A 14,407-nucleotide genomic window follows, 5' to 3' on the forward strand; every position below is an offset into this window, starting at 1 on the left:
AAGTCATTACGGTGATTTGGAGTGTTCATCGGAACGAAGAGAAAACAAAGTCAACACTCGCTAAAAACAAGAACTGCGTAAATTCTCTGAGGCGATTATTTAAGTCCGGGACTTATGAGTCGTGACAACGGAGGTTAATTCAATTTCAACTTTTATTCAAGTCTGGACTTTCTACGAAAATGTCTCTTTCTCTCCCCGACCGGATTTATCACAAAAGACTTCGGGAGCCCCAACAACGGCCACTCGAAGGGGAGATTTAGGGGCGCAAATAAGATATTTTAGACCGAAATTTAAAAGAAGCGCGTCTTAAATGTTTTATAATTGTTCTCACTCGTTAAGCTTGACTTTCATTTTTTCATTCAACGGTCGTTTCAAACAATTAAGCGTGTCGTTAAAACAGTTTCTCTCTGATTAGTTCCGAATTTTCTTTTCTTCGTTTTAACATAATATTACTGTAAGCCGTTACGGGCAAACAATCAAAGAGAAATTCCCAGGCTTACATGTAAATCCAAATAGAGGCCCGCATGGAAAAAAGACAAAAGACGAAATTGTTTTAAAAGGAGCAGAAGATTAACTCAAACAGTTTGCCAGATTCGTTGCGTGCAAAAATGTTTGTGAAAGTTTTAAAATGCCTCTTAAATGATATGTAAATTCAACTGCCCTTATTAAGCAAACTCCGCGTCTCTTTGTTCTTTTCGAGTAAATAAGTGCAAATTAACCCTGAGGGAGTTCTTAATTAGAGGCCGAGAAATACGTACTCGCCTCGCCTCGTCCCGATCAATTTATATTGGCTCGCTGCGCTCGCCTCTAAAATGAATGAGACATGCGGCCCAGCTGCCACATTAAGAATTAACACGCTGTTGTATCAACAAAGAAAAAGAACATTTGAAGACGATCTCGAAGTTCGGTATCGATTCGACTCCCATAGAGCCCTTTAAAATTTAATCCCCTAATGGCATTAGTACTCATAAAATATTAATCATCTTTGCGAAGTTGGCACGTCAAGAAATCGCGGTCGACTGTGTTTAATTTGACAAATGACAGCGCCTCGCCCCGGCCTACTCCAAAAGCGGTGTCAGAATGCAGCTTCTTAAGAATTCACACGGCAATCCCATTGTCTGGGCTAATTAAGTACATGCATTAGTAAAGAGGGTGTTCGTGGAATCCAGCTGAAACGCCATCTATATGTGAATACGTTCATTACGCGGCGGCATTGTTAGCTTAAATGGGGACCTTGGAAGAAAAAAAAATTAACAGCGAGTCTAATTGTCGGCCTTGTTCGCGTATTTTCCGATTTGATTGAACGCTTTTCGGAGATTTCTCAATCCAATCAGGAGACGTGTGATTCCGGCGAAAATAACTCGCTTTTAGCTTTGCTCCACAAATGACCATTGTCAGTCAACACGACCCTTCAGATCTAATCATAGAAAAGTAGTTCAAACGGTTAGATGTAAATGTCTTCCATAAACGTACTACTGGTTAGACACCTGCTTATCTCTCCTTTCGTGGCGTTCAAAAGTAGCGACTAGTTATTAGAAAATTATCACATTCTCGAGTTAAAAACCGAATTGTAATTAATCTTCACTAAACTGTCGCATTTGTCAGCGAACGACAGCCAAGGTCGGAAAAATGGGTTAGAAATTCAAGAAATTTAATCGGCAGCGAAAGTGGACTCGGATCACGCATATAAAAAAAAACTTCTTCTCTATAAAATCCGGGTAAAAACTGAAAATTGGAAACTCCAGCATCTGTTGGAGATTCCACGAATCCCGCCGCAGCTCTGGTCACTTAAGGGCGGTTTTATACAGGATGAACCCCAATTCTAGGCCCTATTAGCCGATGAGTGCTGCATCTGTGTCCGTGACATGAAAGTGAGGGTGTGATTTATGGTTCTCCACAGAAAAAGACGGTCGAAGCCTGTTTTGTTGGATGTTTGTCACTTGTGTATTATTAATTCCATAACGTTTGGGGCAGGAAAAAAGCGCACATAGAAAGTCGGACAGATGTTCGATCCGTCCGGAAGTTGTCATCATAGAACACGCAACGCTAAAATTAACAAAAATTGCCAACGACTCCGTTTCAGTCCGTTTTTAATTAAGAGTTTAGAAAACGTGTCGTTTCGCGACACCTGCGTTGTCTCGTTTGTTAATTAAAACGCGGTGATATACTGGGTGGCCAGCGCTCCGTCCAGATCTAATACCAATTTCAACAACATAATGTGAATGGAATCCGTTGAACTTTCCACCAAATTTACATAAAAAAAAATCTAAAATCCGCCCCTGTTGCTCAACAAATCTGAGATTTGGAACAAACACTCAACAGATCAAAATTGTAATCTCTCTAAATTTCATTGCCCTATTATCAAAACTACGAAAATTACAGGTTCGAATGAAAAATTTGAAAATGAAAATTTTTGGCTCATCAGTGAAATAAAAATTTTTAAAATCCGTCCCTGTTACTCAAAGAAATTAAGATTTGGAACAAACAATAAACTAATTATAAATAGTAATCTCTCCAAATTTCATTGTTCTAGCATTAAAATTACGAAAATTACAGGTCCGAATGGAAAATATTTAAAATTTTTGGCTAATCTTAAAAATCAAAATTTCTAAAATTCGTCCCTGTTGCTCAAAAAAATTAAGATTTGGAACAGACAATAAACTAGTTACAAATAGTAATCTCTTCAAATGTCATTGTCCTAACATTAAAATTACGAAAATTACGGGTTCGAATGGAAAATATCGAAAATTTTTGGCTAACCTTGAAAATGAAAATTTCTAAAATCCGTCCCTGTTGCTCAAAAAAATTGAGATTTGGAACAAACACTCAACAGATCAAAAATAGTAATCTCTCCAAATTTCATTGCCCTAGTATTAAAACTACGAAAATTACAGGTCCGAATGGAAAAAATTGAAAATTTTGGGCTCATCTTAAAATAGTATATTAAAACACCGAGTTTCATAAGGCAATTTTTTAGGCACGAATCCAAGTTTATAAAACGAGCGGCAAAGCCGCGACTTTTATAATGGATGAGTGGCTAAATGGCCGTATGAACGAGGTTTTTATATTATTTTTCCTAATTTGTTCTTGTAATAGAGCTATTTTCGCTATTTTCCAATTCGTTTTCAGTGCTAGAATATCCATTTCGATACGGAATGTTAGAATAGCTTTGTTTCCATAGCAACTTGGGAATGTTTAAGATACAAATTAGGAAAATGAAAATTTCTAAAATCCCTCCTTGTTGCTCAAAAAAATAAAGATTTGGAACAGACAAGTAAACTATCATAAATAATGATCTCTCCAAATTTTATTATCCTACTATCAAAACTACGAAAGATACAGATCCGAATGAAAAATATTGAAATTTACATAAAAAGTGAATTTTGAACGTTTCAATCTGAAATTAACAAAATAGCGAAAATTCTAAAATTTCAAGGGAAAATCAAATCACCTTCGAAATTGACATAAACAGTGAATTTTCAACGATTCAATCTAAAATTAACAAAAAAACAAAAATTCTAAAATTTCAAGGAAAAATAAAGTCACCTTCGACATAAATCTGGAACTTTTACATCGATTTTGTATTAATATCGATTTTGCCAAAAAAACATCGATTTTTAATACATATATTTTTATTTTCGATGTATCATTAAAGATCGATAATTGCGGTTTCGATGTATGTATTTTATTTTACTCTTGATTTTGGTGATATTTATGAATTTAATTTAAGGGAGTTATATTTTAGAATTTTGTTTATTCTTATTAATTTCAAATTTGTTATTTTCTTTATAATTTATTTACTTATTATTTTGTTTATTACTAAAGGTTTTTATTTATTTTTGTTTTTCTCATATTTGCTTATTATTTTGTTGCTTTATTAAGAATTTTATTTATTTATTTTTGTTTTTTACCATAAACTATATCCAGTTTTTTATTTACTATTTTTCAAAATAGAGTGAATTTTGCACGTTTCAATCTGAAATTACTAAAAAAGCGAAAATTCTAAAGTTTCCAGGAAAAATCAAGTCACCTTCGATATTGTCAAAAAAAGTGGATTGTCTCGTTTTGTTAATTAAAACGCGGTGATATACTGGGTGGCCAGCGCTCCGTCCAGATCTAATACCAATTTCAACAACATAAAGTGAAAGGAATCCGCTGAACTTTCCACAAGAAAAAATCCCGTTCTCACATCTAAACCCGGCTCTCTCCAACCAACTCAAAAATGCGGCGGTCCTCGTCGGACTCCGAACAATTTACATAACCGCTCTTTGTCTGGTTAATTCTAGGGTCTGTGGTTTTTTGCCCCACTAATTTATTGTTTGGAGTCCCATGATAGGCGACGGCGAAGAAATCTAATACCTGTTTCGTATTTTTTGTCCACCGCTCGGATTAACTAATTAAAGAAGATGAATGAAAAGCTCCGCTCTTGAAGAACCAGTTCGATATATGGGTGAACCCAGAACTCACTGTTACGAAAACTGATTGTTCTGTAAATTAGAAAGGCAACATGATGACTCTGGTTCTTGGTAATAATGGTCGATCCAAGGTGATACTCCCACGAAGCAGGTACCACAATGGCGTGTTTAATCCTTCGTAAAAACAGCGTGAACAATGCGCACTTGATTTTCGCTCGCCAGAAAACGAAAACAGCTGAATATCGACCGTTAGATGCAAGAACTGTCAATTATACCAACTGTTGAGCGGAAACAATGAAGGCTAATTAAAAAGTGTCGCGTTATTTTTATCTACATCGAGCGGGATAAATAACCAATGATAATCCCTGCAAAACGAGAATTTCGTTAATTATTCTAGCTCCTTTTAATAACACGCTGTGAGGTTTAGTACCATCTATAAAACACGAAGAATGTGCATCCTTTCTAATGGCTCCAGGTACATATAACCGATTTCTCGAAGACGAGGGCCCCCATAAAACGGTTTATAGCAACTCGATCGATTCAAGAGGATTTCAATTAAATTGTGGAAACAAATCTGAAGCAGTGACATAAGGAATCGATGGGCAATAAATTACAGCGTCCGTAATTACGTTCATTTCTGATCTTGACGAAAATAGAAAGAGTGACAGATGTCCCGCGTCAGAGGAAAAGGAAGTGGAACACGCTTTGATCTTCTGATCTCTTTGTTTCATTATAATATGGTGTAATAATACATTATAAATTTCTATCTTTGCATTTTCGCACACTTGTGGAATGAAGGAAAAGTTGGGAGTTATGAATGACTTGGAAAATGTGAGTTCTTTGATGAAAATTTCATGACTTTTCCATTGTTCGGCGTGAAAATGAATCGATTCAAATTTCGCGCCTTTGAAAACAGACATTTATATCAACGGGAATGAAAATCTTTAAAATACGTCCCTGTTGCTAAACAAATTTGAGGTTTGGAACAGACAATAAATATGTCGTTAATAGTAATCTGTTCATTGTCCAGGCATCAAAACTACGAAAATTACAGGTCAGAATAAAAATTATTGAAAATTTTTGAGTCGGCTTAAAAATGAAAATTTTTAAAATCCGTTCCTGTAGCTCAAAAAAATTAGAATTTGTAACAGACAATAAACTAGTTACAAATAGTAATCTCTATAAATTTCATTGTCCTAGCATAAAAATTACAAAAATTTCAGCTCCGAATGGAAAATATTGAAAATTTTTGGCTCGTCTTAAAAATAAAAATTTCTAAAATCCGTCCCTGTTGCTCAAAAAAATTAAAATTTGGAACAGACAATAAACTAGTTATAAATAGTAATCTCTTCAAAATTCATTGTCCTAGCATCAAAATTACAAAAATTACAAACCCGAATGGAAAATATTGAAAATTTCGGCGTGAAAATAAATCGATGATTTCAAATTTCGCGCCTTTAAAAAGAGACACTTATTACAACGCGAATGGTCACATGTCACTTGGGTCCAATTTCCATAAACGATTACACAAACTAATGCCAACCTTAAAACATTAGGACTGTGGGATCCCTTATCACTGATTGAGCCTCAATTATTACAAATCCTCCTTCGTGACCAATGTTAATTAAAATCTGCCGCCTCCATTAACTCGGAAACTCCAGTTTGGGCTTAATTCGGGAATAAACTTCACTTTTCGCTCCAACAACTCCAAAATTTTAAACAACTCAACTTAAAAAAATTTACTTATCTCTCTGTTTACGGAAGTGCGGTTTAATTAGCTTCCTCAGAGGTTTAATAGGTAAACAGTTTTGTGTAGTTTGTCGATAAAAACAAAGCGCCCGTTGCCCCGAAATTGATACGTCTGTTTATGTACTCAATTTCCGAATGATGAATGCCCGACATTGAGAGAAAAACCAGCTTTTTAATCCAACAGTAAACCGATCCATTAACAGAGTCCTGTTTGGACACGGTGATGAGTGTCGGCGTGGATTTTTGAAAAATGTACAAAGCTTTGACGAGTTGTCCCGCAACTGGACGTCTGTCATTGATGCAAAACTCGTGAAAACATCAAACAATAACGTTTTACTGTGCAATTTTCCGCGGTGGGAGGAATTTCAATTTATTTTCAACCGCAACGTCATTCACACGCATCGATCTCACCTTCGAAATCCTCCAGCAGGAAACGGGAACCTGAATCCTGACGGGGGTGGCACTGGTACTGCCACCGGTCCGTTCGCTTGCACCAGCGGCACTTGCGGCGGCGGAAACGCCACTAAACCACTAGGCACTACATTGTTAGGTACTACACTTTGAATGGGATGCGGTGGCGGCACGATCATCGGACTGGGGAGGACGACGTTCGGCGGCGGCACGTTGTTGGGCAGGGGCGAATACGGGGGCGGCATATGGCTGTTGAGCAAATCCGGGAGTCGGTCATTCTGAGACACAAGAGTGTTGGCTTGCGTGCCGCTGTCGACGGTGTGACGATGGGTGGCGGTGGTTCGTCGTTGGTGGCGGCGTTCCCGACGCTCTTTGCGACGCTGTTCGCGTGTTGGAGCGTCGGGGACGGGAGGCGGACAAACCGAAATCTCATCAGTCTGCGCTTCCGTCGACGTGAAGGTTCTGGTACGACTCTGGACCACGTTGACGGTGGTTGGGGCGTTGTGTACCGTGACTTGTGTGGTACCGGTGACAGCTGCGCTGCCCAGAGGCATGATCTGCACGTTTGACACGTTGTTGCCTTCGTCCAGCGTGTTCAAACATTGTATTGTTGGTACGGAAGAAACGACGTTGACAGGTACTGCTCGGTAGAAGTTCACGTTGACGTTGCTAACGTTGTCCGAGTGACTGGGGGCTGTCGTTGGCATTTGTTTGGGCACCGAAGCGCTTCGAAGGTGCGTTATCGCTTGATGTACCACCGGTACCACGTATCTCTGAGTGCTGGGTTCAGAGATGTTACGTGGATGGTTGGGAAAGACGGTTCTGTTGGACGGCACCGAGGCGCGTCTCGGATTTTCCGGTAAACCGACGACATTGGCACTGCTTAGCGAACTGGGTCTGATGGTGGTACCGTTGCGATTCAACCCATCGCAACCGGTGGAAATGTTCAAAATGTTATTCGGAAGAGTACTAGCGTCGTTTGCTGTAACTTCCAGTTGCATATCACTGTTTTTACAAGGAAACACATCACAGTCACTGACACTATCACCAGCGGTACCACTCTCGAACAACTCCAACAAACTGGCCTCACTGTTCAACCTACTTGTGGCACAACAAGAGAGCGGCTCACGTGACCTGTTGCCGTGTCGGCATTGGTTCGACGGCGGCTTCAGGTTGTTAACCATTTCTGTACGAAGATTTAGGTCTTGCGATGAACGCAAAGGGCCTTTGTTTGGTGGATCATCAAGGTCGCTGAATGTTCCGCTGCTCCCGCAAGAGCTGCAACTCGATGACGGCGTCTTTTGTTTGTTTTGATATTCGTACGGCTGCCATAACAGAGAACTGAGCGCTTCTTCGACATCCTGATGGAACGAATTCCTGTTCCTGTCTTTCACCGTTGAACACGACGGATTATTATCACAAACGCTTTTCGAGGCACTTGTACAATTATCACTCAATGCGTTCACGTTCAGTATATTCAGAGTCTTCCTTTTGTTCTCATCGAGCGGTTTCTTTATACAGAAGAGTTTATTTTTAAGGCTGTGGCTCTTTTTATTATCCTGGCCGTTACGATTGATATCCAGCCCCAATAAATTATTATTGACGATATTATCGGAGGCATTGGGGTAGATTAAGCTGTTAGGGTGACTCCACGAGTTATTTCGCGGCTGGAAATGCTTCCGGTCTTTGTATTTCCGGTTCGACGGCGAGTCCGGAGGCCGACCTTCTTCCGGGAAATTATTGTAAGTGGCCATAACGTCCGATTTTTCCAGGCATCATTACAAAGGACCTGCAACCAAAAACAATAGTTTTAACACAATCCATGGGGGAAATGTGGCCAAACAAACCAACCCAAAAATAAAATTGTTTGCTCGAAATCCAATTATTTATTCATTGTGCGTGCGCCCGTTGCGTTTGATTTAATCAAATTTTGCAGGTCAACATTACACGTTCTTGTATTGTCGCCACGTTTTATGGTTTTGTTTCCTATTTAAATTGTTTACGCAATATCAGGCACGTTCCACCTAGTAATTGCATCGAAATTTTAAACGCATTGCGTAAAGTCCCTACGTGAAAACGTCGTTTTTTCCAAATCGTTTTTTAATGGCGTTCGAGTCTAGTATAGGCAACCAATATTATCGTTTTTATTTGCATGTCAACTCTCACTTCAACAATGAGATGAAAGTGTTGGGAATTTTCTTTCATTTTCACCGCATTTAAATCTGTTGGAAAGTTGGAAAATGAAACGACCAAGTTGCCAAAAGAAAGCGCTCTTTGTGTGGGAATGGCCACATCAATAACGACATGGTCAGCAAAGAAAAATAACGCACTCGATTCGTCTTTGTCGTATTATTGCAGCAGCGAGTTGTTATCACAACGTTAACAAGTAAACAAGTTTCCGAGGGCCCTTTTACAGTTGCAGGCAAATTTTCGTGGCCAAATTCGTAAATAACATCATTATCTTCTGAAAGCATAACATGAAAGTTTCGAAAATACGTCCCTGTTGCTCACAAAAATTAAGATTTCGAACAGACAATAAACTAGTCATAACTAGTAATCTCTCCAAATTTCATTGCCCTACTATCAAAACTACGAAAATTACAGGTCCGAATGGAAAATATTGAAAAATTTTGGCTCATCTTGAAAATTAAAATTTCTAAACTCCGTCCCTGTTGCTCAAAAAAATTTAGATTTAGAACAGACAATAAACCAGTTATAATTAGTAATCTCTCCAAATTTCATTGTCCTAGCATCAACATTACAAAAATTACAGGTCCGAATGAAAAATATTGAAAATTTTTGGCTCATCTTAAAAATGAAAATTTCTAAAATCCGTCCCTGTTGCCCAAAAAATTTGAAATTTAGAACAAACACTCAACAGATCAAAAATAGTAATCTCCCCAAATTTTATTGCCCTAGTATCAAATCTACGAAAATTACAGGTCCGAATAAAAAGATTAAAAATTTTTGACTCATCTTAAAAAAAATCTAAAATCCGGCCCTGTTGCTCAAAAAATTTGAAATTTAGAACAAACACTCAACAGATCAAACATAGTAATCTCCCCGAATTTTCTTGCTCTACTATCAAAACTACGAAAACTGCAAATTCGAATAGAAAATATTGAAATTTTCGTGACCAAATTCGTCAATAACATCATTATCTTCTGGAAACATAACGACATAATAATTTGTACGTTTTGACTCAGCACCGTAATAACAATCAGAAAAATTTCTCCAACAAATGGTTGTTTATGTTTCTTTGTTTGACAACTCGTTCGTTCATCGATCTGACCTCTACGTTAGATAATAAAGAGATTTTCTCTTTGTTGTAACACATTAGAGAGAGATAACAATTACCACCTGCCTCAAAATTTAATTACGAAGCAGCATGGATGAGCTTAATACCGATGATTTATGGTATTTTTGAGGCCACGCGGAAATATAGGACACGCTGATGAGTAATATTTGGGTTATTTTAAAAGAAAACACATTAGTCTACTGAAATGCACTTGAGTAACATTATTCGTCTAATTTCCAACTTTATAACGTGGTAAGAATGGAAGACAAAGAGACGTAAATTGGAGTAATGGAGTGATAAAAATACACTAAACACTAATAAAGTTTCGCTCGTGCTGCAGTTCTGTCAAAAAAAAAACTCACCGAGAATGCAATGTGGTTTTCCACGGGAAACTTTGACACCAACTGTTATTGTCCTGAGCTATTAGTAGCAGAGGCAATTGGCATTGGTACAAGTGTAGCTGCCAAGATTTCATTTTTAACACTTCGTCGATCTCGAAAAAGCTATTTCGATGGCAAAAAACCGCGGAAACCCAATGCACCACCTGAATTTTCAACATTTCCTCTGCGCCACTGTAAATTCATAAAATATGATCGCGTTGCGTTGACTCGATTATAATTTGAAAACGCTCCCCTCATTTACATATCAGGGTGATATGTTCACAAATAAATTATTAATAACAGATTGGTAGGGGCGAGCGCTGTTTTCCATTTTAATCGTCGCCTTGAATAATTTATAAGAAACGATGATCCATGTAACACGAGACATTTTCCTTTCATTATCAACGTGGAAATTAATTACAAAAAAACGTTTCATATTTGCCACAAATGTAATGGAATTACGTGGGCATTTTTACGTAACCAGACAAACGAGGGGTTGTGTAATTCGTGACTGTAAATTAGAGCGCCGATTAAAATGTAAAAAAGCTTCTTGGTAATCCTTGGGTGATAATTTATCACTCGAGAATGGTAATGTGGTCGTAACATATGCAGACGACGAAAAGGTAAAAAGGTGGAGGGATATTTCCACTTTTATAATCGAATCAACGCGAGCTTTTCTTTGGGGTTTAATGACTGCGGGGAAATGCGGGATGTGACTGGAATTTTAACCTTTTTGGGAATTAAATTTGAGATAGGCAACCGCTGGGACGCCGGGGAATATTATCTTGCCTACTTTCTATTATAAAATGACCGTTTCGATGGGAAATTGGTGGATGCGCCGGGAGCCCCCCGATAATTGACCGTCTTTGTAAATTTATGGCTTGTATTAAAAATAAAAATTTCTAAAATCCGGCCCTGTTGCTCTAGCAATTTGGAATTTGGAACAGACAGTAAGCAAGCCATAGATAGTAACTTCTCCAAATTTCATTGTCTTACTATCAGAATTACGTAAATTACTGGTCCAAGTGGAAAATATTGAAAATTTTTGTCTTGTTTTTAAAACAAAAAATTTCTCAAATCCGTCCCTGTTGCTCAAAAAGAAAATATTTTGAACAGACAATAAACTAGTTATAAATAGTAATCTCTCTAAATTTTATTGTCCTGGCATTTAAATTACGCAAATTACAGGTTCGAATGGAAAATATTGAAAATTTTTGGCTCATCTTAAATATGGAAATTTCTAAAATCCGTCCCTGTTGCTCAAAAAGTTTGAGATTTGAAACAAACACTTAAAAGATCAAACATATTAAACTCCCCAAATTTCATTGCCCTAGTATCAAAATTACGAAAATTACAGGTCCGAATGAAAAAATACTGAAAATTTTTGGATCATCTTAGAAATGAAAATTTCTTAAATACGTTCCTGTTCCTAAAAAAAATTGAGATTTGGAACAAACCCTTAACAGATCCAAAATAGTAATTTCCCCAAATTTCATTACCCTAGTATCAAAACTTCGAAAATTACAGATTCGAAAGAAAAATATTGAAAATTTTTGGGCGGTCTTAAAAATAAAAATTTTTAAAATCCGTCCCTGCTGCTCAAAAAAATTGAGATTTGGAACAAACACTCAAAAGATCAAACATATTAAACTCCCCAAGTTTCATTGCCCTAGTATCAAAATTACGAAAATTACAAGTCCGAATGGAAAATATTGAAAATTTTTGGCTCGTCTTAAATATGGAAATTTCTAAAATCCGTCACTGTTGCTAAAAAAATTTGAGATTTGGAACAAGCACTCAAAAGATCAAACATATTAAACTCCCCAAATTTCATTGCCCTAGTATCAAAATTACGAAAATTACAAGTCCGATTGGAAAATATTGAAAATTTTTGGATCATCTTAGAAATGAAAATTTCTTAAATACGTTCCTGTTCCTAAAAAAAATTGAGATTTGGAACAAACCCTTAGCAGATCCAAAATAGTTATTTCCCCAAATTTCATTACCCTAGTATCAAAACTTCGAAAATTACAGATTCGAAAGAAAAATATTGAAAATTTTTGGGCGGTCTTAAAAATGAAAATTTCTAAAATCCCTCCCTGCTGCTCAAAAAATTTGAGATTTGGAACAAGCACTCAAAAGATCAAACATATTAAACTCTCCAAATTTCATTGCCCTAGTATCAAAATTACGAAAATTACAGGTCCGAATGAAAAATACTGAAACTTTTTGGATCATCTTAGAAATGAAAATTTCTTAAATACGTTCCTGTTCCTAAAAAAAATTGAGATTTGGAACAAACCCTTAACAGATCCAAAATAGTAATTTCCCCAAATTTCATTACCCTAGTATCAAAACTTCGAAAATTACAGAATCGAAAGAAAAATATTGAAAATTTCTGGGCGGTCTTAAAAATGAAAATTTCTAAAATCCCTCCCTGCTGCTCAAAAAATTTGAGATTTGGAACAAACACTCAAAAGATCAAACATATTAAACTCCCCAGATTTCATTGCCCTAGTATCAAAATTACGAAAATTACAAGTCCGATTGAAAAATATTGAAAATTTTTGGATCATCTTAAAAATGAAAATTTCTTAAATACGTTCCTGTTCCTAAAAAAATTTTGAGATTTGGAACAAACCCTTAGCAGATCCAAAATAGTAATTTCCCCAAATTTCATTACCCTAGTATCAAAACTTCGAAAATTACAGATTCGAAAGAAAAATATTGAAAATTTTTGGGCGGTCTTAAAAATGAAAATTTCTAAAATCCCTCCCTGCTGCTCAAAAAATTTGAGATTTGGAACAAACACTCAAAAGATCAAACATATTAAACTCCCCAAATTTCATTGCCCTAGTATCAAAATTACGAAAATTACAAGTCCGAATAAAAAATATTGAAAATTTTTGGATCATCTTAGAAATGAAAATTTCTTAAATACGTTCCTGTTCCTAAAAAAAATTGAGATTTGGAACAAACCCTTAACAGATCCAAAATAGTAATTTCCCCAAATTTCATTACCCTAGTATCAAAACTTCAAAAATTACAGATTCGACAGAAAAATATTGAAAATTTTTGGGCGGTCTTAAAAATGAAAATTTCTAAAATCCGTCCCTGCTGCTCAAAAAAATTAAGATTTTGAACAGAAAATAAACTAGTTATAGATAGTAATATCTAATAATAATATTTCATTGTCCTGGCATTAAAATTATGAAAATTACAGGTCCGAATGGAAAATATTGAAAATTTTGGCTCACCTTAGAAATAAAAATTTCTAAAATACGTCCCTGTTGCTCAAAAAATAAGCCAATAAACTACAAAAGATTACAAAAGAAATATTTGTTTCCGCCCCCAGTAAGTCCCGTGAAATCGGCTTATAAAGATGAAAAACGCTCCGAATTCATCTTTGACTTGACAGTCCCCGGAAAATAATTATTTAAAATGATTGCCCCTGCGTCATTAAGAGTCAGAAACTTCCCCGGATTATTTGCGTCATTTTAAAAAACTCGATTCCGCCCGAAATTAGATTTTTTGCGGGGTAATTGGATTTGTTGCGAAAACATTTATGTTGCCAAGTCGTAGGAGGTTCATTATGTTTCCGATCGTTTTAAAAAAAGCACTTGACATGAAATGCTAATAGCAGGTATCAAAAAATGATCAATTCGGTCCGTTCGCGAAACGTCAAGAAACATAATTAATTTTTCATTAAACGTGATCTTATTATCGGAAATGTCACCGCTGCAAGGCGAGGCTCTTAATTCCGAAAATATCAAAAGGAAGTTCCAAATAATAAACACCAAAATGCGACCTACATTCCCAAGTTTTAATAGCTTTGGATCGGAATTTGGTTGCACAATTTGCATGCTTCTATGCTTTCATTTCGGGGTGTAATCATGACGTCGAAACAAGGTGTGGGGCGCAATTAGCTACGTTTTTTTATTGCTGCTCCCAGTGGTTTCGATTTGCAACTAAAATAAAAATCTCGAGAGAAAAGTTGCGGTTTCAAATGGATTATTAGCAAGTCTGGAGCGACGTGTTATCTCCAATTAACTCGAATTGGTCTCTTCTTCCAGAGTATCGGATTATAAAATGCATTATGGTTTCCGACTCTCTGTCCAAGAAACTCGACTCTGAACGTTTCATTCGATGTATTG

General features: G+C 36.6%; 1 protein-coding gene across 2 annotated transcripts in view; it reads right to left on the reverse strand.

Annotated features, from left to right (window-relative positions):
* Positions 1-14,407, reverse strand: part of LOC148170936 (uncharacterized) — a 77,253-nt gene that overhangs the window by 26,149 nt on the left and 36,697 nt on the right. The window contains exons 1-2 of one of the 2 annotated variants that reach the window (XM_088041847.1): positions 10,236-10,282; positions 6,576-8,364 (exon numbers count right to left, since the gene is read on the reverse strand). In XM_088041847.1, coding sequence (XP_087897973.1) covers positions 6,576-8,329 — 1,754 coding nt within the window. In that variant the 5' untranslated portion in view covers positions 8,330-8,364; positions 10,236-10,282. Of the gene's footprint in view, positions 1-6,575; positions 8,365-10,235; positions 10,283-14,407 lie in introns of those variants that run through there. The other variant, XM_088041846.1, reaches the window with a different exon arrangement.

Source organism: Gnatocerus cornutus, chromosome 7 (genome assembly GCF_029298725.1).
Source record: "Gnatocerus cornutus isolate USDA-ARS CGAHR chromosome 7, icGnaCorn1.1, whole genome shotgun sequence".
Lineage (NCBI taxonomy): Eukaryota > Metazoa > Arthropoda > Insecta > Coleoptera > Tenebrionidae > Gnatocerus > Gnatocerus cornutus.